The 24,982-nt window shown below is 41.8% G+C and overlaps 1 protein-coding gene across 5 annotated transcripts in view; it reads left to right on the plus strand.

The window, feature by feature from the left end:
* Positions 1 to 24,982, plus strand: part of EXOC6B (exocyst complex component 6B) — a 1,013,473-nt gene that overhangs the window by 702,297 nt on the left and 286,194 nt on the right. For all 5 annotated transcript variants that reach the window (XM_030190960.1, XM_030190961.1, XM_030190962.1 and 2 more), the window contains one exon: positions 14,095 to 14,236. In XM_030190960.1, the coding sequence (XP_030046820.1) occupies positions 14,095 to 14,236 (142 nt within the window). The remainder of the gene's footprint in view (positions 1 to 14,094; positions 14,237 to 24,982) is intronic.

Raw genomic sequence — 24,982 nt, forward strand, 5'->3', positions numbered from 1 at the left:
GAAAACGCACTTATTCGAAGAGACTTACAATAAGAATTCTCCTTAATGACTTGATTATTATTCTATATCTGAACCAACCACGAACTGAACCCATTGAATTGATTACATTAGTCATTTATCATTATTGGTCCTTATATCTTACTGCTTTTATTATGTGTTATGGAATTCATTCAACAGACCTATCTTCCTTATTTTTTACACAATAACATGTTAAATTTAAAAATCTATTACTCTGTTCATAATTATGCCTTTTGCAATATAATGTAAGCCACATTGAGCTTGCAAATAGGTGGGAAAATGTGGGGTACAAATGCAGCAAATAAATAAATAAGTACCTACTTACATGTGTAAATTATAAAAATACTGCCATCTATATAACAATAGTTATAGCTGTTTATAAAATTATCCCCAGAGTGGGGGAAAGCCAGAGTAAATCAAATCATAGAGTAATGTTTTCAGAGCACTTGTACTGTGCCCAGGTTTAACAAAATAAATAAATAACTAAAACCTTCCATAATACAATAGGAAAAAAAGATTTATTTTTAAAAGATAAATTGTTTGTGGAGGCCAAGGAGAATGGCATCTCCCCCTTGTGAGAAATGAGCAGTCAGCGAGTTGGGCCTTTGCGCAGTAGCTGTTTCATGCTGTCAAATTCAAGCAAGATTTTTTAGTATGTATATAGCAGGGTTTCTCAACTCAAGCTTCGGGGACACACCAAGCCAGTTTGACTTTCAAGATATCCACAATGAATATGCATGAGAGAGGTTTGCATACAGTTGAGGCAGTGCATACAAGTGTGTCTCATGCATATTCGTTGGAGGCATCCTGAAAATCTGACTGGCTGGGTGTGTCCCGAGGACTGGATTGAGAACCTCTGATCTGTAGCAAACCATCAAGAAATGAAATAAAAAGAGAGCAGTCAGACATTTAGGTGAGGCTATGCAACTCAAGTTTCAATGCTTTGGCAATGCACCCTTAAGATATAAAAATAACATTTTACTAAAAGAAAGATAGACTGTTTATCCCCAATTTTGTGAAAATACGTACTAGGAACAGTCCATTACCCTCACTAGCTATTTTCAAACTTTCTGTCTAAAGGGTCTTATACGCCTGTCAGTTGTAAACATTTTCATTCAAGTCACCAAAGTAAATAACTTCTTAAGGGGCTGTTTACTAAAAATTATTCTCTTATTTTGTGGTTAACTTTAGAAAGCTTTCTTATGTGTGTAAAACCATTTTTACACATGTAAAAAAGAGCGTTAATAAAATCGCACAGTCATTTAGAATAGCTTTCTGTTAACTTGGCTCTTCCCCTCACAAACCTTACTACTGGAAGAACATAGGATCAAATTATATACAACTGTAAGACAGGCATAATATATAATGGGTTTTCTTATTATATCAAATTACATTCCTTTTATAAATATATGCATAACTCCTTAAATGAGAAATTTCCAAGTTGACATTTCTAGCATATGGAAGCCTAATAACAGAGAAATAATGAACACATTTTCCCCTCTGACCTAAAAGAATGGGTGTGTTTAAACTATACAAGGTGTCTTACTAAAATGCAATATGCAGTTCACACACATAATAGTTCACATTAACTGGTACTACACAGCTACATTAACCATTAATGCGAGGGTGGCACATTTAGCATGTGCTAACTCTTATGTTAATTGGTTAACGTTGGATGGGGCTGGTACTGGGTACGATAGGGGTAGGTTGGGGCGGTTGCCAGCTGTTACAGCTAGTGCACGGGTTGTTACCACATGCCAACTATCACGACTGCTGATAGTTCAGCTGCACTTAGCACCACCTCAAGAGGAGGCACAACGTGCACCCTTGATACCTGCAGTCCTGCAGCATAGCTGCTGTAACAAGAAGTTGCAGAGCAGTGCATCTCCCCAGTCTCCTTGTCTGATTACCCTCCTGAAGGTCCGATACCCCCCTTCATTTTCAGTACTCCCTCCCTGAAAGCTCCAATTCCCTCAGGGATCCTATCCCACCCCTAAACACAAACCCTTCCCCCATCCAGCCCCCCCCCACCCCCAAAGAAAACCACCTCCTCACCCACACTGATTCCCCTTCCCTAGACCTAACAGTGGGTGCCCACCCCACGGTTGGTAGTGCAGTTGGGGGGGGGCAGGAGTGGTCCCCCTCTGCCTCCGCCCAAGCCTTAGCCATGCTCCAAAATGGCTGCCATATCCACTAGTAATAGGTTGTGGCCGCCTTTTTGGAGCCAAGCTGAGGCCCAGGTAGGAGCAAATCAGGATCATTCCTACCCTGGAACCACAGACCACCATAGGCCCCACCAAGATTGAAATGATTGGCCAGGTTTTTCGTTGGAAAGAGCAGAGTTTTGCATGGGGGTGGGATGGGACCAATGAGCAGCCTTAAGGGGGAAGGCTTGGATGTGCAGTGAGCAGTTTGCAGAAGGATCAGAAGTGGCACAGAAAGGGGTGTATGAGACAAGGGGGGCTGGAGGGTTCCCTGCCACATCTACCAGATATTTATATATTTGTATCTGCATCCCACCTATTACATACAGTGGCAGAGAGTGCAGTGCTCCTGTGTTGTCACTACATGTAATTCACTGCTGTGCAGTAAGTGTCTGCCTCATGCAGTAAATACAAGGCAGATGCTGGATATGCACCCCGCATTTACTGCAGAAACTTTGCATTTACTGTGTACTAGTTTTTGCTTCTAATGCAAAAACTACCGTGTTTTAGTAGAAGAGCACCACAGTTTATCCTTTGAAAAATGTGGATTTATGTAATTTTACCAATGAATGTACCAGCTCTGTTTGTCATGTCCATTTATTTGTCTGTATCTCTCGCATGTTTGGAGATGTCTGTTTCTTTCTTTGTCAAATTCAGATTCAAGAAACTGTATTGGAATAGCAGTTTCTACATGTTTTTTTTCACAGCAATTCCTGAAGTAGTCTCAACAAAGAATTAGAAATTGTGGAAGACATATAGAGATAATTATAGGATTCTGGTGGCATTCAATATTGTCTGTCTATTATGGTGGTCTGTACTAGAACACAGACCTTTTTCTTTTTGAGCTCACTGACTAGACACTAGGTGTTGCTGTAAGAGCATTTTTGCCTTTCCCTTCTCTTCTTTCTACCCCTTTTTTCTCCCCCTTCAATACACAAACACTTCCATCTTTCTCACTATTTCCATAAGCCCTTGAGTGCTGCTTTAAGTTGACTTTGAGTCCAAAGACAAGAACCTGAGCTGTGATCTAACCAAGGCTTCCTGCTTGGCAGCATAGAACCCTTAACCACTAGGCCACTGAGCCAGCCCCCATCATTTCTTTTTGTTTGAAATAAAATTCTTGTTCCATTTAAATTGCCAAATGTAACCTTTTGTCAAACTGCAAGTATTGTTTTGAAGAAGTTGGAGCAGGTATGCCCGCTGCTTTCTCTTCAGATATAGCTGCACCAGCAACAGTGTTTGTGGCAACATCAAGGGAGGCAGTGAGTAAATACAGTTTCCAGCTCTACAGGCATCTAAAAAAAAAAAAACAATAAAAATGAGACAGATAGTTTTATGATTACAATTCCAAGTGGAAATGGGAAATTGGCTTAATTTAAGCTCAGTATCTGCACCTGCCAAAACTGTACAGTTTAATGATAAACTGCAGTAAACCTTGGCTGTACTGTAACTAATGATTCCCATATTGCCTCCTTATTTTTATAAAGCTGAATTTTGAGGTGAGTAGTGGAGTTATGTGAACGGAGCATGCAAAGATGATGCACTAAACATCTACTTAGAAGTTCTCTTTACTATATAGTATTATATTATAGTTTACAACAGTGTAACTGGTGTAGAGACATATAAATGACCTTTGGAAATTCAGAGAAGAAATAATAGAACTGAAGGAAAAGGACTTAACTACAGTTCCTACATTGTTATCGATTTTGATTGACATGCATCATCTTTGTTCTCAAAATGAGGTTCTTAGCACTTCATGGTATAGTAATGTACATTATAACACAGTAGGTGATGGAAAAAATACACCACAGACTATCCAATATGTCCACTTATTAAAAGTCTGCCCTGCCAAGGTTATATACCTGTGGAGGAGTGGCCTAGTGGTTAGAGCACCGGTCTTGCAATCCAGAGGTGGCCGTTTCAAATCCCACTGCTGCTCCTTGTGATCTTGGGCAAGTCACTTAACTCTCCATTGCCTCAGGTACAAAGTTAGATTGCGAGCCCCCCCGGGACAGAGAAATATCCAGTGTACCTGAATGTAACTCACCTTGAGCTACTACTGAAAAATATGTGAGCAAAATGTAAATAAATAATAATAATACCAGCTGTGAGCAACTGTTTTGAACAGTTCAACCATGTTGGTTAATTCGGCAACTAACATTCCATGAAAATGAATGATGGACCACCTGCAGATGATTTTGCTTTTTTTTTTTTTTTTTTACAATAAGGTAAACACATTGTTTTCTAGGGTTTTAGTTTTCTCAGTCTTGAGTTCTGAATCTTTGGCTATATACCAGTCAATATTCAGCTGGCAGCAGTGAGCACTTTTCTGAATTCTGTCTACCACTAACTAAAATAGACCTGGATATTAATGCCGGGCTATGTCTGAGCACTGGTATTAAATATTGGCAAATCCAGGCATACACTCACCACCAGCACTTATCCAGGTGCCAAATGAATATCGGCCAGCATCCAGATAATAAGGGTTGTCACATAAGCTGGCTTATGCAGCTCATGGGGCATCTCTCTTGACTCCCACTCACTGATCCAATTTCCTCTGTGGCTCCATAGAGAAACCCCCAATTTCTCCTTGCTCTGGATTCCCAACCCATTTTATCCCCATCCAGTTCCCCAGACCCCTAGATATGCCCACATACTAGAATCCAAGCCCTGCCCCTCCTGTGCCCAACCCAGACACCACCCACAGACCTCACCACCACCTCAGGACTTACCCAGAAGTGATCCCTGGTGGTATAGTGGGGTAGTGTGGGAGCAGACTCTTCCTTCTTCCTGGACTTGCTCCAGGTTCAAAAATGGTGGTGCTGCCCCCTAGAGGTAGTCATGTAGTACTATCACTAGGGGGTCAACCTTCCATATAAGGACTTATGCACCAGCCCACAAGAGCACCAGGGATCACCTCCAGGAAAGTCCCTGGGGGTAGTAGAGGAGGACTGAATTTGAGGACAGGTGGAGCAGGGTTTGGACTGGGGAGGATTGAGTAGGATCAGAATCAGAAGGGAGATCGGAGGGAGGGATTGAGATTGAGGGTTTGGAAGAAGAATCAGAGGGGGATCTGAATTAGGGGATTCAAAGGGGATTGGAGTGATTGGAATGGAGGAAACAGCAGACCAGCCACATCAGTGTCACATCCTTATCCAGGTGCCAGCCGATATTCACTGCTGGCACCCACAGAGCTAAGGGACCAAAAATAGGACTGCCTTCTTTGTGATCCTATTTGCCTGCATAGCTATGCGAGCAACAGCACTGAATATGACCCATGCCTGCATAAATACCAGTTCCTCCTCAGTTCTGCCCCTGGACTACCCCAGCACTGCTCAAATTCTGCTTGGGCAGTTAGATCTGATGTTCTGCAGTACTGTCCAGTTAAATGCCACTATATGTTGGTGGCCTAAGCTGGCAGTAGCCTCTACACACTTAATCCACACTGAATATCGACCTCATATTCTTCCATCACTTCACTATTTTAAGAAGAGTAAATTGAGATTCTTTTACTCTGGTTACAGTTGACATAAATTCATCTTTAGCTAAATTAGTCTGTGTTTGCTCCATTGGAAATCTGTCCTCAGACATATTAAAGGTCATGAGAAATATAATTGCCCACTTTTTATGCATAATAGTATGCTCCTCACTAACGGTAGAGACACCCATTATATTCCTATGGGTGTCTCAGTATTAGCACGCAATAATTTTTAGCTCACACTAAAAAGTTTGTGTGCCTCCAGCATGGCTTAGTAAACAGGGCCCATTGACTCCAAAAGAAATCTGCTCCTTGCTGCTCACTCCCGGAACTGAGAGGGGCCACTCAAATCTTCCTTGCTAATGTCTTATGATAAACCTGTGTTCCATCAAATTATTTAGACCTTCTTATTCATTCCAACCCAACAGAAGTGAGAGAATTGTGCAGAAGGGGTCAAAAGCTTCTGTCCAGCCATGTGGGGGATAACTTTCCAAAAATGTAACAGAATGGGATGAAACTTGGCTTGTTGGGGTGGGGGGGAGGGGGAACAACCACCACTCATCAAGGTGAAATGTGGGCAAAATTAGTCTGGGGTTTTCAGAGAAACAAATCTTCCCCTGCCTACCCCGCCCTCTAAAAAAAAAAGACTAAAAGGACAATGCATTTCTGTGAGAGAAGGTTTTCCAGGCTCTGTAGCACAGCCACTAACACCATGAAACTCAGCAGTTAGGGAATTGCTCTTTTCAGATTACCTCTTCATGTTCTCTGTTCTTCCGAGCCCCAAACTTCCCACCCCCAAAATACCCCTTGCACAAACTTCCCACTCCCTAAAATAACCCTTCACAAATGCCTTGCCACCTTGCAAACCAACCCCCCACAACTGCCCCACCACCTCAAAAACTGCCACTGCAAATGTCCCACCACCCCAAATTACTTCACCACAACTGCCCCAGCACCCTGCAAACCACCTCACCCTTAAAAGTAGCAACTGTCCCAACCCTAAAACTATTCCACCATCCTGCAAACTACCCTCCCCCCCAAAACAATTGCTTCCACAATTGCTCCACTACCCTGCAAACTGTTAGCCTCAAAAACTATGCCTCCATCCCCCCAAAACTACCCTCTGGAACTGCCCCAACATGGCACAAACTGCTCTAACCCCCCCCACCCCCCCCCCCCCAGAAACTACACCACTATCACCATCTACCCCCCACAAACACAACACATGCCATGCACGCACATGCAGAAGGGTTGGAAAGGGTACCTTGAGCCATGTTTTTCCCACTTCTTTAAATTCTGCTGTACTATGTGCCTTGACCACATTCTATCATAATAGATTTCATAGATTAATTGAGCATTGATAGGCAAAATGTTTTCTTACATTTGTTTTAAACTGCTACCAGTTTAATCAAGTGACTCCTAGTTCTAGTTTTATTTGAAAGAATAAATAACTGCTCCTTAATAACTTGTTCAACAGCAATCATGATTTATAATCCTTTAGCATCTATCATCTGTTCTCCAGACTGAAGAACCCTCACACTATATTAGACTATATTTTATTTCTAGTTTTATATTCTTTTCCTTGCCAAATAATTCTTACCATTCTATTTTCTGTTTTGACTGCTGCTGTAACTGAGTTAAGGACTGAAATGCATCCTTCAGAATGACTTCTAGGTCCTTTTCCTGAGTTAAAATGCCTGAAGTAGTTGTCTATATTCTGTATTTGTAATTGGGTTATTTAGGCTGTTACTTGCTACTTGTCATCTGCTGTTAAGATGTGCAGGCCCCTAGTCTCACAATGCCTCACAATCTACTTGTGCTTTAAGTACTTAGAATAATCTTGAGATTTGAACACCTGGCTCCTTGCTCATTTGAAAGATCATTAATGAATATGTTTAGCAACACTAGTTAAAACACAGACCTCTAGTAGCTTTGAGAGAAAGCATTCCCCAGGGTTCTACTTCAGTTGCAGTAGGGAAATAATGTGACTAGATTGCATTTTCATATCTACATGCATGCTTTTTCTGTAGGTATCTTTCATGAACAATAAAGTGCAGATGTCTGTACGTACTTTCATTTCATTTTCATGTATTAAAATATATATTCTGCCTTTATCCAGGGCATTTCACAAACACCCAAAATTATTACATAAAAACTTTAATACAGTCAATCATAATTGCTGAACAGGTTATCAGTAAACACGTTCAAGTCAGTCAACATCCATTCAGTTCCCTCAGATAGCGATCAGTCACTTTTCCAGAAGCACTAGACCTTATGCTCTGACAAATGCTGCTTCAAATATAGTACTTTCTATTTGTGGCAAGTTTCAAAGCAAAGACATGCTTTTAACTTTCCTTTAAGTAGTGGTGTAAAGTCTACAGGTTAAATATCCCCATACGCTACACTCTTTAACATAGTTTGTGGAGACAGACTTATTCTTCAAGCAACAAGTTTAAAAACAGAGTCATTTTACAGTAGATTAATGAACAATCTCTTAAGCTTCACATTTGTTGTGGCTAAATTATGCTTTGTGCTACTGCTGTTAATTCATTGTCTGCACCCTTTGATAGAAAGATTTGATTATGGTCAGGGGAGGCTCAAGGCAATCTGCTGCCTGAGGCTAGGGATGAGATAGTGCCGCCCGTCCCCAAGCAACCCAAAAGGGAGAGCACCCTCAGAACTCCAGTCAGGAAGCAGAGTGAGGAGGTCCCCTCACTCAACATTGGTCAGGCACTTGCCCCAAGAAAAATGAATGCAGTTTATGATATTTCCAGGTTATCCGCATATTAGAAAGAATGAAAACTTTGCAAACACTTGGGGGGGGGGTCCCTTTTACTAAGCTGTAAGGGGGCCTGCACTAGTGTCAGTGTGTGTTTTTGACACACGCTGAGGCCCCCTTTTTACCACAGTGAGTAAAAGGCTGTTTTATTTCTCCACAAGAAATGACCATGTGGTAAGTGAAACCACTTACCGGGTGGCCATTTGGGGGGGGGGGGGGGCAGCACTTACCATTGCCCATTGAGGTGGTGGTAGGGTCTCCAGTGCTAAACCAGTGGTAACCAGGCAGTGATTATCACCGGATAAGCACCAGTGCTACAAAAATAGAAAATATTTACGTAGCAACAAAAATGGTGTGCACTGATGGTGGGAACTACTGCTGGGCTTCTGCGGTAGTTCTGGATTGGCACATGGCAAGCCCATTGCTGCGCACCAACCCTTTAATAAAATGGCCCCTGCTTGTCCTCAGCAAAAATTGTTGCAGATACATTATGTAGCCTGGAACTCTAATATAAAATACACTGACCCCTGACCCTATACAAATAGGCCATAAGGGTACTAAATGCAAATACATTTTCTGCACTAAGAAGGCTTCCTCATACAACAATGGTTATAGGGTGCTGTTTACTAAGGTGCACTAGCATTTTTAGCGTGTTCATAAAATTAGCATGCACTAACCATGTAGGCGCCTTTAGGAATAGTATGGGTGCCTACACGGTTAGCATGCGCTAAAAATGCTAAAGCACCTGTAGCACAGCTTAGTAAATAGGGCCCGTAGAGTTTAACTAGGACATTCCTCTGTACCAACCCCCCCACACCCTGACTTTTGTGCCATCTCAGTAGCAAAAAATGTATCAATTTCATAGGTTCTTCCACCCATCAAATATTTGTAAATCAAATTGTTCACATTTATATAAATACATAGCTCCTGCTGGAGGGGGAAGGAGCCAAAATGGCAGCAGCTTGAGTTCAGAGCTCCATGTTGAATTCTTTCCTTACCTTTGATGGGCAAATGAAAGAGATAGACAAGGGTCTATCCCTCGGAAACTCCTGAAACTCCAGCTTCTGGACCTAAAAATAAGGGGTCCTTTTACTAACATGTACTGAAAAATGGGCTGCACTAGTTTAGGCGCGTGCAGATCTATTTTTCAGTGCACCTGTAAAAAAGGCTTTTTTAACATTTTTGCCAAAAATGAATGTGTGGCATTCGTCACTGCCTTAGCAATAAGGTCTCACACGGTAACCATGCGGTAATTGTCTACGCACATAGAATGACGATTGCCACCCGGTTTCCGCCACATGCAGGAAAATCAAAATTATTTTCTGGTGCATGTAGCCGGCGGTCATGAAAAAATGAAATTACCGCCCGGACCACACGGTAGCCGGGTGGTAACTCCAAACTGACACGCCTACGTAGCTTAGTAAAAGGCCCCTAAGTTTGTAATTCATGGATGTCTATAGTTCAGCTGTTTAGCAAGAACATGGAGGAAGGAGCCTCATCCTATGCCTTGGCCTTGGAGATATCGCTAAGTCCAGTTTATCAAATGCTGCCACATCAACAAGGACCTTGTTCTGGATTTGGTGTGAGTCCAGAGTTACCATATACCGAGAAGTTTGCAGTTACAATGTGCTGATGGGAAGAGGTTAACACCAACACCATGGAGTTGTGGACTCCTCATTGAACCAACAAGGGAGGAAATAGAGCCAGGAGTGCCACTTGCTGAATCCTCTTTACTCTGTGGAACCCCTACTTTGCTGAATTCAGTTTTGAATACTCAGGTTCTGAGTCCCTCTAATACTATTTCTCAATTCAACCTCAATGCCCTAAGCAGTTTTCTTTAGAAGCTATATGGAATGATGTGGTACAACTTGGACAAGCTTTATTTGGCCTTATTAATGCTTATACAGAAAGTTGCATGAGCAAAAAGTTAAAACTACTAAGGCAGAAGAAAGGGTTTTACTTTGCAAAGTGCAGTGGATGTTACTAAGAAGTCAATATCAACAAAACAGAAACTGAATTCAACTATTATTAGACAATACTAATTTACAGTTTAAAGTAGAGATGTTGGGAAATCAGGCAAAGGCTTATTTGCGCCCGATTAATTTTCCAAAAGTGTCATTAAGATCACCACAAGAGACATTCGCTAAATATTTGGTGGAAATTTTGAGAATACCAAAAGAGTCTATTCCTCCAATTATATTATCTCCCGGTATCAAAGAAAACAGAGGAAGGATATATATAAGATTACCCCAAGTCCCGCCTTCAGTATGCTTCTGACACGCACCCATGAGCTTTGGCCATCCCTGCGACGGAAAGCAGTTGGGGATGTCCAAAATCAGCTTTCGATTATACCGATTTGGACGACCCTGTGAGAAGGACGCCCATCTTCTGATTTGTGTCAAAAGCTGGCAGTCCTTCTCTTTCGAAAATAAGCCTATTAGTGGAATTAGAAAAGGTGCAGAGAAGGGTGACAAAAATGATAAAGGGGATGAGACAACTTCCTTATGAGGAAAGGCTAAAGCGGCTAGGGCTTTCCCCCCGTTTTCTATTTCTATTGATGGCTCTCTCATTCTCCCTGTCTCTTCAGCTCGAAACCTTGGGGTCATCTTTGACTCTTCTCTCTCCTTCTCTTCTCATATCCAGCAGATTGCCAAGACCTGTCGTTTCTTTCTTTACAACATCCGTAAAATCTGCCCCTTTCTTTCCGAGCACTCTACCAAAACCCTCATCCACACCCTTGTCACCTCTCGTTTAGACTACTGCAATCTGCTTTTTGCTGGCCTCCCACTTAGTCACCTCTCCCCTCTCCAGTCGGTTCAAAACTCTGCTGCCCGTCTCGTCTTCCGCCAGGGTCGCTTTACTCATACTACCCCTCTCCTCAAGACCCTTCACTGGCTCCCTATCCGTTTTCGCATCCTGTTCAAACTTCTTCTACTAACCTATAAATGTATTCACTCTGCTGCTCCCCAGTATCTCTCCACACTCATCCTTCCCTACACCCCTTCCCGTGCACTCCACTCCATGGATAAATCCTTCTTATCTGTTCCCTTCTCCACTACTGCCAACTCCAGATTTCGCGCCTTCTGTCTCGCTGCACCATACACCTGGAATAAACTTCCTGAGCCCCTACATCTTGCCCCATCCTTGGCCACCTTTAAATCTAGACTGAAAGCCCACCTCTTTAACATTGCTTTTGACTCGTAACCACTTGTAACCACTCGCCTCCACCTACCCTCCTCTCTTCCTTCCCGTTCACATTAATTGATTTGATTTGCTTACTTTATTTATTTTTTGTCTATTAGATTGTAAGCTCTTTGAGCAGGGACTGTCTTTCTTCTATGTTTCTATGTTTGTGCAGCGCTGCGTACGCCTTGTAGCGCTATAGAAATGCTAAATAGTAGTAGTAGTAGTAATATGATAGAGGCCTATAAAATATTGAGTGGCGTGGAAAGGGTAGACGTGACGCGTCTGTTTACTCTTTACAAAATACTAGGACTAGGGGGCATTCAATGAAGCTACAAAGTAATAAATTTAAATTGAATCAGAGAAAATATTTCTTCACTCAACGTGTAATTAAACTCTGGAATTCGTTGCCAGAGAATGTGTGCAAAGGTGGTTAGCTTATTGGGGTTTAAAAAAGGTTTGGACGACTTCTTAAAGGAAAAGTCCATAGACCATTATTAAAATGGACTTGGGGAAAATCCACTGCTTCTTTCTGGGATAAGCAACATAAAATGTTTTGTACTTTTTGGGGATCTTGCCAGGTATTTGTGACCTGGATTGGCACCTGTTGGAAACAGGATGCTGGGCTTGATGAACCTTTCGTCTGTCCCAGTATGGCAATACTTATGTACTTTTGAAAGAGTAACTCCATTACCTATTAAATCACAATGGCTGCTGGTTCAGGCTAGATACTTCAAAGCTTGTATGACTATTTTTATGATATCGCATCGTATATCACCACAATGCATGTTGTCTTTGATAGCTTACCCAGTCTTAACAATGTTAGATGGGTAAGAGGTGCTTTGGTATTACATCTACCTTCTCAGTCTGTTAGATATAATTAGATTTTACAGTCTTTCTTTTCTTTTTCAGGCACCAAATTATGAAATAGGCTTCCTTTTATGATTAGGCATTTTAATAGCCTTATTTTATTTCAAAAATCATTAAAAAACATGGCTATTGGAGAAATTTTTAAAGTAAGGATTATGATGATGTAGTCTTTTTTCCCGCTTGTACTATGTTATTGGATTTTCTCTCTACATTCCCAGGTATGCCTGGTTCCTTTTTTATGTAAACTGCATAGAATTTTACAAGGTGTTTTCAGTATAAAAATATTTTTTAGATTAGATTAGAAGTTTAGATTTAAATGAGTTGCTTATTGGTGATCAGAAAACGCTCACTGCGGCCTATACCTTAGATTCCCAATTGAAGGCGCCTCTTTCCTTCCATCACAAGTATTTGCAAAACATTCAGTCTCCCATAGACTGACACTTTGGCCAAAATTTGTGAGTGGGATCTTGAGTTGTGAATTGTTGGGGGAGCAACTCAAGTCATGTCTAAGGGGATTAAAGCTATCCCTGAAAACATAACACTTTGGGAAATGCAGTACAAATTTGTAACACATATGTACATATCTTCTAGCAGGGCCTTTAAAGCCACATTGCAATTGACGAGCGCAGGCCCCAAGTGCCAAAAACAGGGTGCTATTTTAGATTACATGTTCTGGCTTTGTCCTGATACTTTGCAGTTTTGGCATCAGCTCTTAACCATTATTTTCTGTATGTGGACTATCAGTATTCAGACACAAGCAGAACTACTGTTTGATGTTTTTGAGATGTAATTTCCCGCCTCTAAAGGGTAAAAAGGTTTCTGAAGAGGATGATATTGATGTCTAAAAAGTCCATCCTAATCAATTGGCTACTTAAGGATGCCCTGACTGTTCCACAATGGTGGTCTCTTATGATACAGTTGTTAATAATGGGATGTCTTGGAATCCAGGATATCTGGGAACCCTTTTATAGAACACCCTTTTACCTGTTGTTCATAGTAGAATTTTCAGTATGTGAGTTATAACTGATTCCTAGCACAATATACCTCATATACCTAGCTCATATACCTGGATAGGAAAGAGGGGACAGGAGTAAATAGTTGTTACAAGTGCTTATTGTACAGATTCATGCTTATTGTTTAACAATCATATATCTGTTGATACTCTTAGCTTATGACCATTGATATTATGTATTATATTTTGTATAATTTTGTTCCAGTACGCATGCCTACTATTTATAATGCTACGGTTGGTGGGTTTTTTTTAAATAAAGATTATTTCAGCATTTTTGTTAGCATAGTTTGTTCATTACGTTCTTTGCTTTATATTTTACTTGTAATGTGCATTGAATACTGACAATAAAGCATTCTGTAAAATTTGAATAAATATAGAGTTGAGCTTTAGGATCAGCAGCAGCAATCATCGTCATTATCCATAACTGAAGAATTAAAGTAAAAAAGGATTCCTACTGCATTTTATATAAATGCTCTTGTACACAGATGCTTAGATGATCAGGTGATGTTCCACTACAATGTGCAACTTATCACACTCTTATGTTTTTTAGGGGAAAGTGGCTCAGACAGCTTGCATGTCTGCCTGTAAACACTTATCTACATCACTGATGCAGCTGCTACTGGAAGCAGAGGTCAAGCAGATTACATTGGGGGCATTACAGCAGTTCAACCTGGATGTGAAAGAATGTGAACGTAAGGCACCAAATCATTGTGATCCCCTCCCCCTCCACTCCATTCCTTCCCCTGCCTTCATTTACCTTTTTATCATCTTCCCTTCAAGCCACTTAGGTCTGTACAAATAAAGGACCTGAAACAGTATGAATGTCATTCACAAGTGGGTTTTGCTGCAAATGAAAACAAGATGTGCTGGTCCAAAAATAATAATATGGGCACGCTCTTTGATTGAAAGAAGTAAGCTGTGGACACGGTGTTTCAACTACTTATGTTTCTCAAGTGAAACAGTTGTTATGCCATGAAATGTTATGCCCAGGAAAAACACTCTGTGCAGATCCTAGAATTAAAATCTGTCAAGTACAATGTCACTAAATGCAAATACTCAATGATGTATTAGCCCTGAGGTTCCTAAACCAAGACTCATGGGCCAGATGAAGCCTTTGGAGTAAGTTTTCTGATCCTTCATGCTTTCTTGTCCCCAGATCAGATCTAGCCTCCAAAGCACTTTTTTTTCTTGCCCATTATTTCATCTTGCATCTTCCTCTCTCTCCCTCCCTCCTGCAGCTCAGGGGATTTCACCCAGCAGACTGTGAGCGGACTCATTTTCTGTGGTCCTTTCCTCTCTGGCCTTCACTGCTGAGCTTTTCCACCTCTCATATCCTCCTCTACCCTCTGCCTGAAGGGAAATTAGCATCAGCCTCTGGAATAAGGCAGAAAGTGACAAGGCCAGAAATATCCAGTGTCTCTGAAGCTCAGGATGGCTAAACCTGCCAATGATTAATCCACACAACTGCCTTTGATCTCTATAATCATAGCTGACCCTAGCCTGTGCCTATTGTTGGCTGGGTACTATTAATGCTGGCAGAGGAATGTTACTGATTCCAGGCTCAGAATGTGTTTGTCTCCTTGCTCTGGGGCTTCAACACCTGGAGCATGTGCAGGTGCTTTTGGCTCCTAGGGCTACAAGACTCTGGGAGGGGGGAGGGGGGAGGGGGGAGGGGGGAGGCATCATGTGTATACAGTGCATTTTGCTCCAAAACTGCAAGACCAAGGTGTTTATGCATTGGAGCTTCCCACTCCGAGTGATGCAGCATCAGGTGCAGGTTTGTCATGCTCAAAGACTACAGGACTGGGGGAAGAGGGTGGAGGTGAAGAAGAATGTTAAGAGGAGACAGAGGGGAGATAAGGGAAGGATAAGGCGCAAAAGAGTGGAATGAAAGGAGGAAGGGACTTTAAAAATGAGGAAATAATAGAAGGGAAATGGGGGGGGGGGGGGGGGGAATTAGAAAAGGTAAAGAAATGACAAAGGGGATGGGATGACTTCCCTAGGAGGAAAGGCTAAAGAGGCTAGGGAAAATCCACTACTTACTCCTGGAATAAGCAGCATAAGATCTGTTTTTTACTCTTTGGGGATCTTGCAGGTACTTATGACTTGGACTGGCCACTGTTGGAAACAGGATACAGGACTTGATGGACCCTTGATCTGTGCCAATATGGCAGTGCTTATTTGCTTATGTACTTATGAGAATGATGGAAGAGTGTACTGCACATGTACCCTGTCATCTGCCACCTACTACTCCCCTCCTCCACCCCAAGGTAGCAGATATACAGGCCCTTTTACTAAAGGGTTGTTGCTGTGCACCAATCTGGAACTACCACTGGGCTACTGCAGGAGCCCAGCAGTAGTTCCCACCCCAGCACGGGTGGTAGCGCCGGTTCTTACCCGGTGATAATCGCTGCCCGATCACCTCCAGGTTAGCGCAGGAGCCCTTACCGCCACCTCAGCGGGTGGCAGTAAGTGCTTCGCCTGAAATGGCCCCACAGCAAGTGGTTCACTTACCGCATGGCCATTTCTTTTCCAGCAAAAAAAAAAGACAGCTTTTACCCGCTGAGGTAAAAGGGGGTCTCAGTGTGTATCAAAAACGTGCTGAGGCTAGCGCAGGCCCCCTTTTACCACAGCTTAGTAAAAGGACCCAGTGTTATCTGACATCCATGGGAACCATGCCCCCTGCTACTCCTCTTCTTTAGCATTTGAAATCACCAAGAAGGTCAGACATTGCTCCTCTTCCTACTTTCTAGCGAAATCTTCCCCAAGGGAGACCCTCATCTCTATCTGGTCCTCTCCATGGTTTGAAATGCCTTGTGTGATCCTTGACTTGAAAAGTAGGGAACCCCTGTATTAGCACCTAAACGCTCATTCAACACAGTTTTAAAAAGTTCACTGAAGTGATAACGGTCATTGTAGTAGGTTTAAAATTATTTCTAAGTTGCCTTTTGATGAAAGGTGTGCTTCTAGATTTGATACAGGTTAGATGCTACTATAAATTTCAGTTTAATATTTGATATAATTAACTTGCTTTCATCTTTACCAAACAATGTTAATGGTTTATCATTTAGGGTATAAGTTTTCAAGGTATGGAAAAGGGTGAGCTTTTACCACACTATGATTTATAACAGGAGTTACCCAATTTGTGATATCTTAGTACTGCAGGTTGCTGACTCCCATGAAAAAAGAATAATGCTGCTTCCACGCCATCTCCCAGGCAAAACTATTATTCCTCCTGGGAGCATAGGACCCCCAAGCTGTGGCCCGATGCTTCCGGGCCTTCTCTTAAGGGAGCCAACACCTATCAGTAAAAGTGGTGGCCAGAGCACCCCCTCCCTTCCAAGGCAAAAAGCAGCTCTTTGACACCCTCTCCACCAATCAAGCACCTCTCCCTTTTGTAGGCCCAACCAGATTTCCCTTCCCATAATATCCCTAGTGGCCGACTCCTTCCCCCCCAAACCTCAATTTTCCCCTTCTCCAACTGCAAACACCTGGGGCAGTAACTCCTCCCCTATGCTCCCCTGGGCCTACCTTAGTGGAAATTGGTTTCTAGTGGTGTAGGCAGGAGTGATCCCCAGCTGTTCCTGCCCCCACTGGCACCTTCTTCAAAAATGGCTTCCATGTAAGCCATTAGGGCTTGCTAGCACCAGTGATTTCCACAAAGGTAGTCCCATTGGGCTTGGACAGGGATTATTGCCCCTTGAGGTTGTGGGTGCAGTTCAGGGGAAGGGAAATTGCAAGTGGTTGGGGTTGGCCAATTAGGGGGGGACCATTATGTTTGGAGGGATCTGCTTGGGCCAGCACAAGATGGGTGCTTGATTGGGGGAGGAAGCCCAAGAGAGTCTTCCCTCCTGAGAGAAAAGTGCTTCAGCTACTGCTTTTAGTGACTGGTGCTGGCATCTTCAAGAGATGGCCCAGATGCATTGACCTACCCTTGGTGCCTGCCATAAGCTGCATTATTAATGGACAGTTTTACATGTAGTTGCATGTTTTGCATCTCATTAATATGTAATGCAGGGTGACTTAATTATCACTGTGTTAGAGCCCTGAAATACACATTAAGGGGCAAATAATGCAGGTTAATAATTACCCTCCTTAGAGCACTGCATCAGATACAGTGACTTTGTTTGAACTTTGGCCAAAGAATTTACTGCTCTGGTCAGATAGATTTTAGTATAATTCATTTAGATTGTATCTGAAAGCAAAATGTGATGGCAAACAGCTGAAAGTGTTAAAGAAAAAAAATAGATAAATATATAATTCTCTCCTAGAGTAGTTAGCAAGTCTTCCATTTTAGATAAACGTTTTGACTTGCACTTTTATTTACCTTTGTGGAAGTTATTTTACAATGCTTTTATTGTTCTTGTTGAAAAACACTAGGGCTGATGTTCACCAATATTCAAAGGTGGTGAACATTTTAGGTCCAACAAATGGAAAAGGCACAGAGGGCCTTCAGAACTGGGTTGGTGTAGAGATGTATCTTTATTAAGGACCTGATAGAGCCCATGTTTTGCCAAAATGCCTGCGTCAGGGGTTTGTGTAGTATGTTCAGTTTTGTAGGCCGTATCTTGCTAAGGATGTAAAAAAAAACTTGAAGCGGTTCATAGAAAAGCAACAAAAATGGTATGGTTTGCATTGCAAGACATACGAGGGGAGACTTGATGACCTAAACATGTATACCGTGGAGGAAAGGAGAAACAGGGGTGATATTTGAAATATTTGATATTTCAAATATTTGTAAGGTATTAATCTACAAACAAACGTTTTCCAGAGATGGAAAGGCGGTAGAACTAGATAATGTGAATTGAGGTTGCAGGGGATGACGACTCAGGAATATTGCCAAGAATACTTTTCACGGAGAGGGTGGTAGATATCTGGAATGCTCTCCTGCGGGTTGTGGTGAAGATGAAAACAATGACAGAATTCAAAAATGTGTAGGTTAAACATAAAGGCAGACTTCTATGGTCTGTGCCCTGATCGTGGCTGGATGGATTTGGATGGGCTGGAGTGGTGGGACTTCAGTAATAACCTTAGAAGTTTTTGAACAAGGACAATGCCAGGCAGACTTCTTAAGTCATACCTTATGCTATGAGTTGGGCAGACTGGATGAACCGTACAGGTCTTTCTCTGCCGTCATCTACTATTTTACTGTGTATGGTACTATGATGCATTATGATGTACCGCATAGTAGATGACGGCAGAGAAAGACCTGCACGGTCCATCCAGTCTGCCCAACAAGATAACTCATATGTGCTACTTTTTGTGTATACCTGACCTTGATTAGCATCTGCCATTTTCACGGCACAGACTGTAGAAGTCTGCCCAACAGTAGCCCCGCCTCCCAACCACCTGCCCCCCCCCCCCCCCCCCCCCCACCGCTTTGCAACCCAATATCCGCTAAGCTTCTGAGGATCCATTCCTTCTGAACAGGATTCCTTTATGTTTATCCCACACATTTTTGAATTCCGTTACTGTTTCCATCTCCACCACCTCCCGCAGGAGGGCATTCCAAGCATCCACCACTCTCTCCGTGAAAAAGTACTTCCTGACATTTTTCTTGAGTCTGCCCCCGTTCAACCTCATTTCATGTCCTCTAGTTCTACCGCCTTCCCATCTCCGGGAAAGGTTCGTTTGCGGATTAATACCTTTCAAATATTTGAACGTCTGTAAAAAACATTTATTCATAAAAACTTCATACAAGCATACTGTGGGCAAGAAAACATATACAGCATTTGAAATCCTAAAATCCTCACACTACGTGTCATCAATTGCCATTGAATGCAGCGCATGCATATCAGCACAGCTGATTCAAAAATTAGGTCCATCTAGCTGTGGAGTTTTGGTACTGTAAGGGTAGTATCAAGCTGTAAACATGTCTAAATGGCCTAATATTTTCTGGATAGTAAAGGTTCAGGCCACAAAAATTATTCAAATAGCAGCAGTGTTCAGCTGCAATCTGGATAAGTTTTATAATTATTAATTTGATTACTTTATGTACCACTTATCATGGGACTATTAAAGCTCTTTACAGAACAAAGAAAAAAATACATAATGTACTTACAATGAATTATTGACTCCATACAAAGTAAAAGCTCCATACAAAGCTAAAAATAAAATTGATACAAATCTTAATAAAAATACGGAATAAAATAAGGTAATCAAATTAATCCCTAGAAATAAAATTCTATTTTATGTCATACTAATTTATTCCACACCATTGATTAAACGAGCCAGGTCTTCAAGGCTTACAAAAACTGAAATAATTGAAAATAATATGTGCAATTCAGTCTGTAGAGTATTGCACAAAACAGAGCCAATATAAATTCAAATTAAAATGTATTCCAAAACTATGTTGAAAAAGCCAGGTCTTCAAGGCTTTAAAGTAATTGGAAATAGCACGCTGTTCAATTGGCAGGCAATTCCATAAAACAGGGCCAGCACAACAAAAAATACCTTGTTCCTAGTGGAAGTTAGCTTAGTAGCAATCAGTGATGGCAACTTCAATAAGAGTTGCTGGGATGAGCACAAAGCTTTCAAAGGAACATGCTTCTCCAGTTTGCACAGAAACTCCCATATGGAAAGACTTGTAGACAAAACGTAACATTTTAAATGAAATTCAAGATGCAACCAGAAGCCAATGTAACCTTCTAAAGAGTAGGAGTTACGTGATCAAATTTCTTTTTACCAGTGATCAATCAAACCGCTGTATTTTGTATTAGCTACAACCTCTCTATATTATTTTTTGATATAAAAAGTTGCAGTAATCCAGTCAAATAGTGATCACTGCATGGACCTTTTTTGCATGTGATAAGGGCTCACTCGCTAATCCCGTGCTAATCAGTACACGGTAATTTAGCTGCGCTAACTAATGCGTGCTATTACACCCACTGTCCACCCCCAGATATGCCTCATCCAAGAAAAATTCAGAAATATTTTTTAGCACTTGGTTTTCCCATACACATTGAGATTTTATCACAGGATGCCTTAGCGCATCCCGCAATTAAGGCCTTCTAAGCTGTGGTAATAAGCGCTAGTACTTACCACAGCTTAGTAAAAGGGGCCTCTAAGTTTGCAGTTGTAAGAAATTGTTTTAACTGTCAAATCATTTTGAGTTTAGTTCTGTTGTACAATCTAGCCTTTACTATTAGTGAAGTAAACTCCGTATTTTTCTAAGTTTACCACTATCAGTTCTCTGTGCAGGAGGAAATGTGGAGGTGTGGGTAGAAATGGCTGTGCGGTAAGTTCGCACTTGTCGTGCAGCCATTTCAGAGGGAGCACCTACCGCCACCCATTGAGGAAGGCAGTAAGGCTCCCATGCTAACCCAGTGGTAACACCCTGTGCTGATAATTTTTGAAAAAGTTCCAGCAGCATCGGAAATGCCGTGCACTGAGGGCAAAACTACCACTGGTAGCCACGGTGTGCCATGCAGCAATCCTTTAGTAAAAGGGCCCTTGTGTTTATTAGACTTCTGGGCTAGTTTAGGATTTCTGGTTAGAGGTTCAGGTAGAAACTAGATTAATAACTAATAATCAAGTCATCTTTACCAACCAATTATGTATATTAGTCCCACGGCAGGACTCACCACTTAAAGAAATAATTAGTAATAGTAGTAGAAGATAAATAAGAAGACTATCTCTCATTGTGTCTTTGCTGCATGACTTTCTATCTTTTATTTTAGGGAACAGGCTCCTGTGATGATTTTCTTGCATTACCAAAGGGTAGAGATGCCTTAGAAAAAAATTATATTTTATTTATTTGGATATAACTCTTATTTTTTTCAGTAGTAGTTGAAGGTGAGTTACATTTAAGTACACTAAAGGGCCTCTTTTACTAAACTGCCCTAATTATTAAAATATGGGAGATCTATGGACTGTGGCATAGAACTTTGGCTGTTTAAATGTGCTATTTAACTACTGCTTAATAACAGTTGTGTCCTTTAATTTACTTGTGTGGTTTCTGGCTTAGTATCCATATGATTTCTTGTGTGGTGTTCTTCTGCTGCCTTTTTTCCCTTAACTTTTTTTTTTAAACACAGAAGTCCTAGGACAGATCCTTGAGGCACCCTACTATTGACCTTTTTTCATTTGGACAACTGACCATTCAGTCCTACTCTGTTTCCTGTCCTTTATCCAGTTATCAGTCCATGATAGGACACTGCCCCCCTGAGAAGTCTCAAATGAAACTTTCGAAACTTAAGACTTTAATCTCTTTATATATACCAAGCTCTGACTTACTGTGAGAGACACAGAACTGTATGCAAAAAAACACTTAACTGCCTTAAACTATCTTTCTGTGGCCCACTGGAGTCCTGGCAAACCCACTGCCTAGAACTTTGAAAATCTTTTTTTTTTTTTTTGTAATTTGGCTTTATTCACCTTTCCAAACCCATGCTCAAGGTGAGTTACTTGTTTTACAACTATGGAGACTACAGTTGGTACAGAATACAATGGCTTGTCTTTTAATGAAGAAAAGGACCTCTAATAAGTTTTGGCAGATCTTCACTGTTTGCTAGTGGGGTATTGGATCCATTGTAAGCTTCTTTGTGTTTTTTTGTTGTTTTGCACTGTACTTGCAAAATTTGCTCCATATGTACGAGTCTTCTAGAAGGTGTTTTTCATTGCAGCAGACTCTGGTCTCACTGCTTGGTAATGTGAGATTGCATTCTGCTAGTTCACAAGCTTTTGTGGTGGTGGGACCCTAGTTGTGGCACTCATTGCAATTGGACTTGTGCTATAAGAGATATTATTTAACATTTAAAAAGGAACTGTACAAATGGTTTTATGAGAAGGCTTCAAGTTCTGTTTTCATATATTATTGTAACACACCTCAGGCTTTTTGGTGAGGCAAGCTATCAAGTCTAATAAAGTAGATAAAGAGGCTCATTTTCAAAGCGCTTAGACTTACAAAGTTCCATAGGTTACTATTGGGCTCATTTTCGAAAGAGAAGGACACCCATCTTTCGACATAAATTGTAAGATGGACGTCCTTCTCCCAGGGTCGTCCAAATCGGTATAATCAAAAGCCGATTTTGGACATCACCAACTGCTTTCCGTCGCAGGGACGGCCAAATTTCAAGGGGGCGTATCAGTGGCGTAGCGAAGGCGGGACTTGTGCGTGCCTAACACATGGACATCCTCGACCCATAATGGAAAAAAATAGGGCGTCCCTGACGAGCACTTGGACGATTTTACCTGGTCCTGTTTTTCTTACGACCAAGGCACAAACTGACCAGATGACCACCAGAGAGAATTGGGGCTGACCTCCCTTTACTGTCCTAGTGGTCACTAACCCCCTCCCACTCTCAAAAAACATCTTTAAAAATATTTTGTGCCAGCCTCTATGCCAGCCTCAAATGTCATACTCAAGTCCATCACAGCAGCATGAAGGTCCCTGGAGCAGTTCTAGTGGGTGCAGTGAACTTCAGGCAGGCGGACCCAGGCCCATCTCCCCCACCTGTTACACTTGTGGTGGTAAATGTGAGCCCTCTAAAACCCACCAGAAATCCACTGTACCCACATCTAGGTGCCCCCCTTCACCCGTAAGGGCTATTGTAGTGGTGTACAGTTGTGGGTAGTGGGTTTTGGGGGGTTCAGCACACAAGGTAAGGGAGCTATGTACCTGGGAGCATTTTATGAAGTCCACTGTAGTGCCCCATAGGGTGCCCGGTTGGTGTTCTGACATGTCAGGGGGACCAGTGCATTATAAATGCTGGCTCCTCCCACGACCAAATGGCTTGCATTTGGTCGTTTCTGAGATGGACATCCTTGGTTTCCATTATCGCTGAAAATCAGAAATGACTAAGTCTAGGGACAACCATCTCTAAGGATGACCAAATTTCAGGATTTGGGCATCCCTGACCGTATTATCAAATCAAAAGATGGATGTCCATCTTGTTTCGAAAATACGGGTTTCCCCGCCCCTGGATGGGGACGTTTTGCAAGGATGTCCAAATCGAAACAGGGGCGTCCCTTTCGATTATGCCCCTCCACGTAACTTCATAAGTCTAAGTGCCTTGAAAATACACCTCAAAGTGTTCTGCGATCCACAAAAGTTGAGTAAGGGCAGCACTAACAAAAATTAGTGTCACCTGGAGACTGTGGGACGTCTATTCTATGTGAATGTAGAAAACATATGCAAAGGAACTTCAAGTGCAAATTAGTAGTATATTATATTGATGGCATCAAGATAAGTGTTTTGGTTAAGGGTCTTCCCCTTTCTGTCTGGGAAAATACAAGCCACGTGAGAGCTTTAAAACCTAATATATCATCCTTCCTTATTTCCAGGTGGCCTGGTTAAAGTATCTTACTTCTTTCCTGTAAACTGACTTCATCTTGAGAGAAAGTTTGTTGTAGTAGGAAATAAATGTGCATAAAATAAAATCTAGCATAGTGAGGGGTGTGCAATAGAGAAATTGAACATCTTTTATCCTTCTAGCCATCTGTGTTCTTAGGTGATTTCCCCTACCCCATTCTAGGCCCTTTGGACTAAGCAAAAGTTAGTTAAATATATACATTGCCTAAAACTAGCATATTATTTTGATAATTTACTAGACCAGGTTTATTTTCTGGTTACATTCTGGTTTTAATTTTTCTGCTTTTAACTTGTAGACTAGTCATGTATAAAATGTCTTTGTAAACTTGCATTGCTGCATTTTTTAGGATGAAATATTTGTTGAACAGTATTGTCTCTAGTTTCTCTTTGGCGAACGTACTGCCTCTAATGTTACACTTTGAGTAGCATGCATACCAAAGTTTAGTAATTGGTTAAATAATTCTATTAAACTGGAGACCATAAAGGGAGAGGAGCCCATGGAATGGGAGGGGAGAAAGAGGTCGGAGAGGAGATCCAAGCCCAAGATGATTGGGGAAGAGAGCCCATGGAGATTGCTGCTCTAGCTCAGGTACAAGGGAAGAAGTTGAAAGGCTTCATAACAAACGTTCAAGGCTGGGGAAAGTTGGAGGGAAACTTAAGCAGCTGTTCCACTCAAGGGGGAGAGAGGTGCCGTGCGGTAAAGCAGTGAATGATTTCAGCTGTGGCCAGATGTCAGACCCGGCTGTAGAAACAGGTAGTGACTTGAACTGTGTCCAGGAACCTGGTCATGCTGGGGAAGCAGTGAGTGATTTGAACTATGTCCAGAAGTCATGCCATGCTGGGGAGGCAGTGAATGGTTTGAACTGTGTCCAGAAGTCATGCCTTGCTAGGGAAGCAGTGAGTGATTTAAACTGTGTCCAGAAGTCATGCCTTGCTAGGGAAGCAGTGAGTGATTTAAACTGTGTCCAGAAGTCATGCCTTGCTAGGGAAGCAGTGAGTGATTTAAACTGTGTCCAGAAGTCATGCCATGCTAGGAAGCAGTGAGTAATTTAAACGGTGTCCAGAAGTCATGCCATGCTGGGGAAGCAGTGAGTGACTTGCACTGTGTTCAGAACACTGCCATGCT

Source organism: Microcaecilia unicolor, chromosome 2, assembly GCF_901765095.1.
Source record: "Microcaecilia unicolor chromosome 2, aMicUni1.1, whole genome shotgun sequence".
NCBI classification, from domain to species: domain Eukaryota; kingdom Metazoa; phylum Chordata; class Amphibia; order Gymnophiona; family Siphonopidae; genus Microcaecilia; species Microcaecilia unicolor.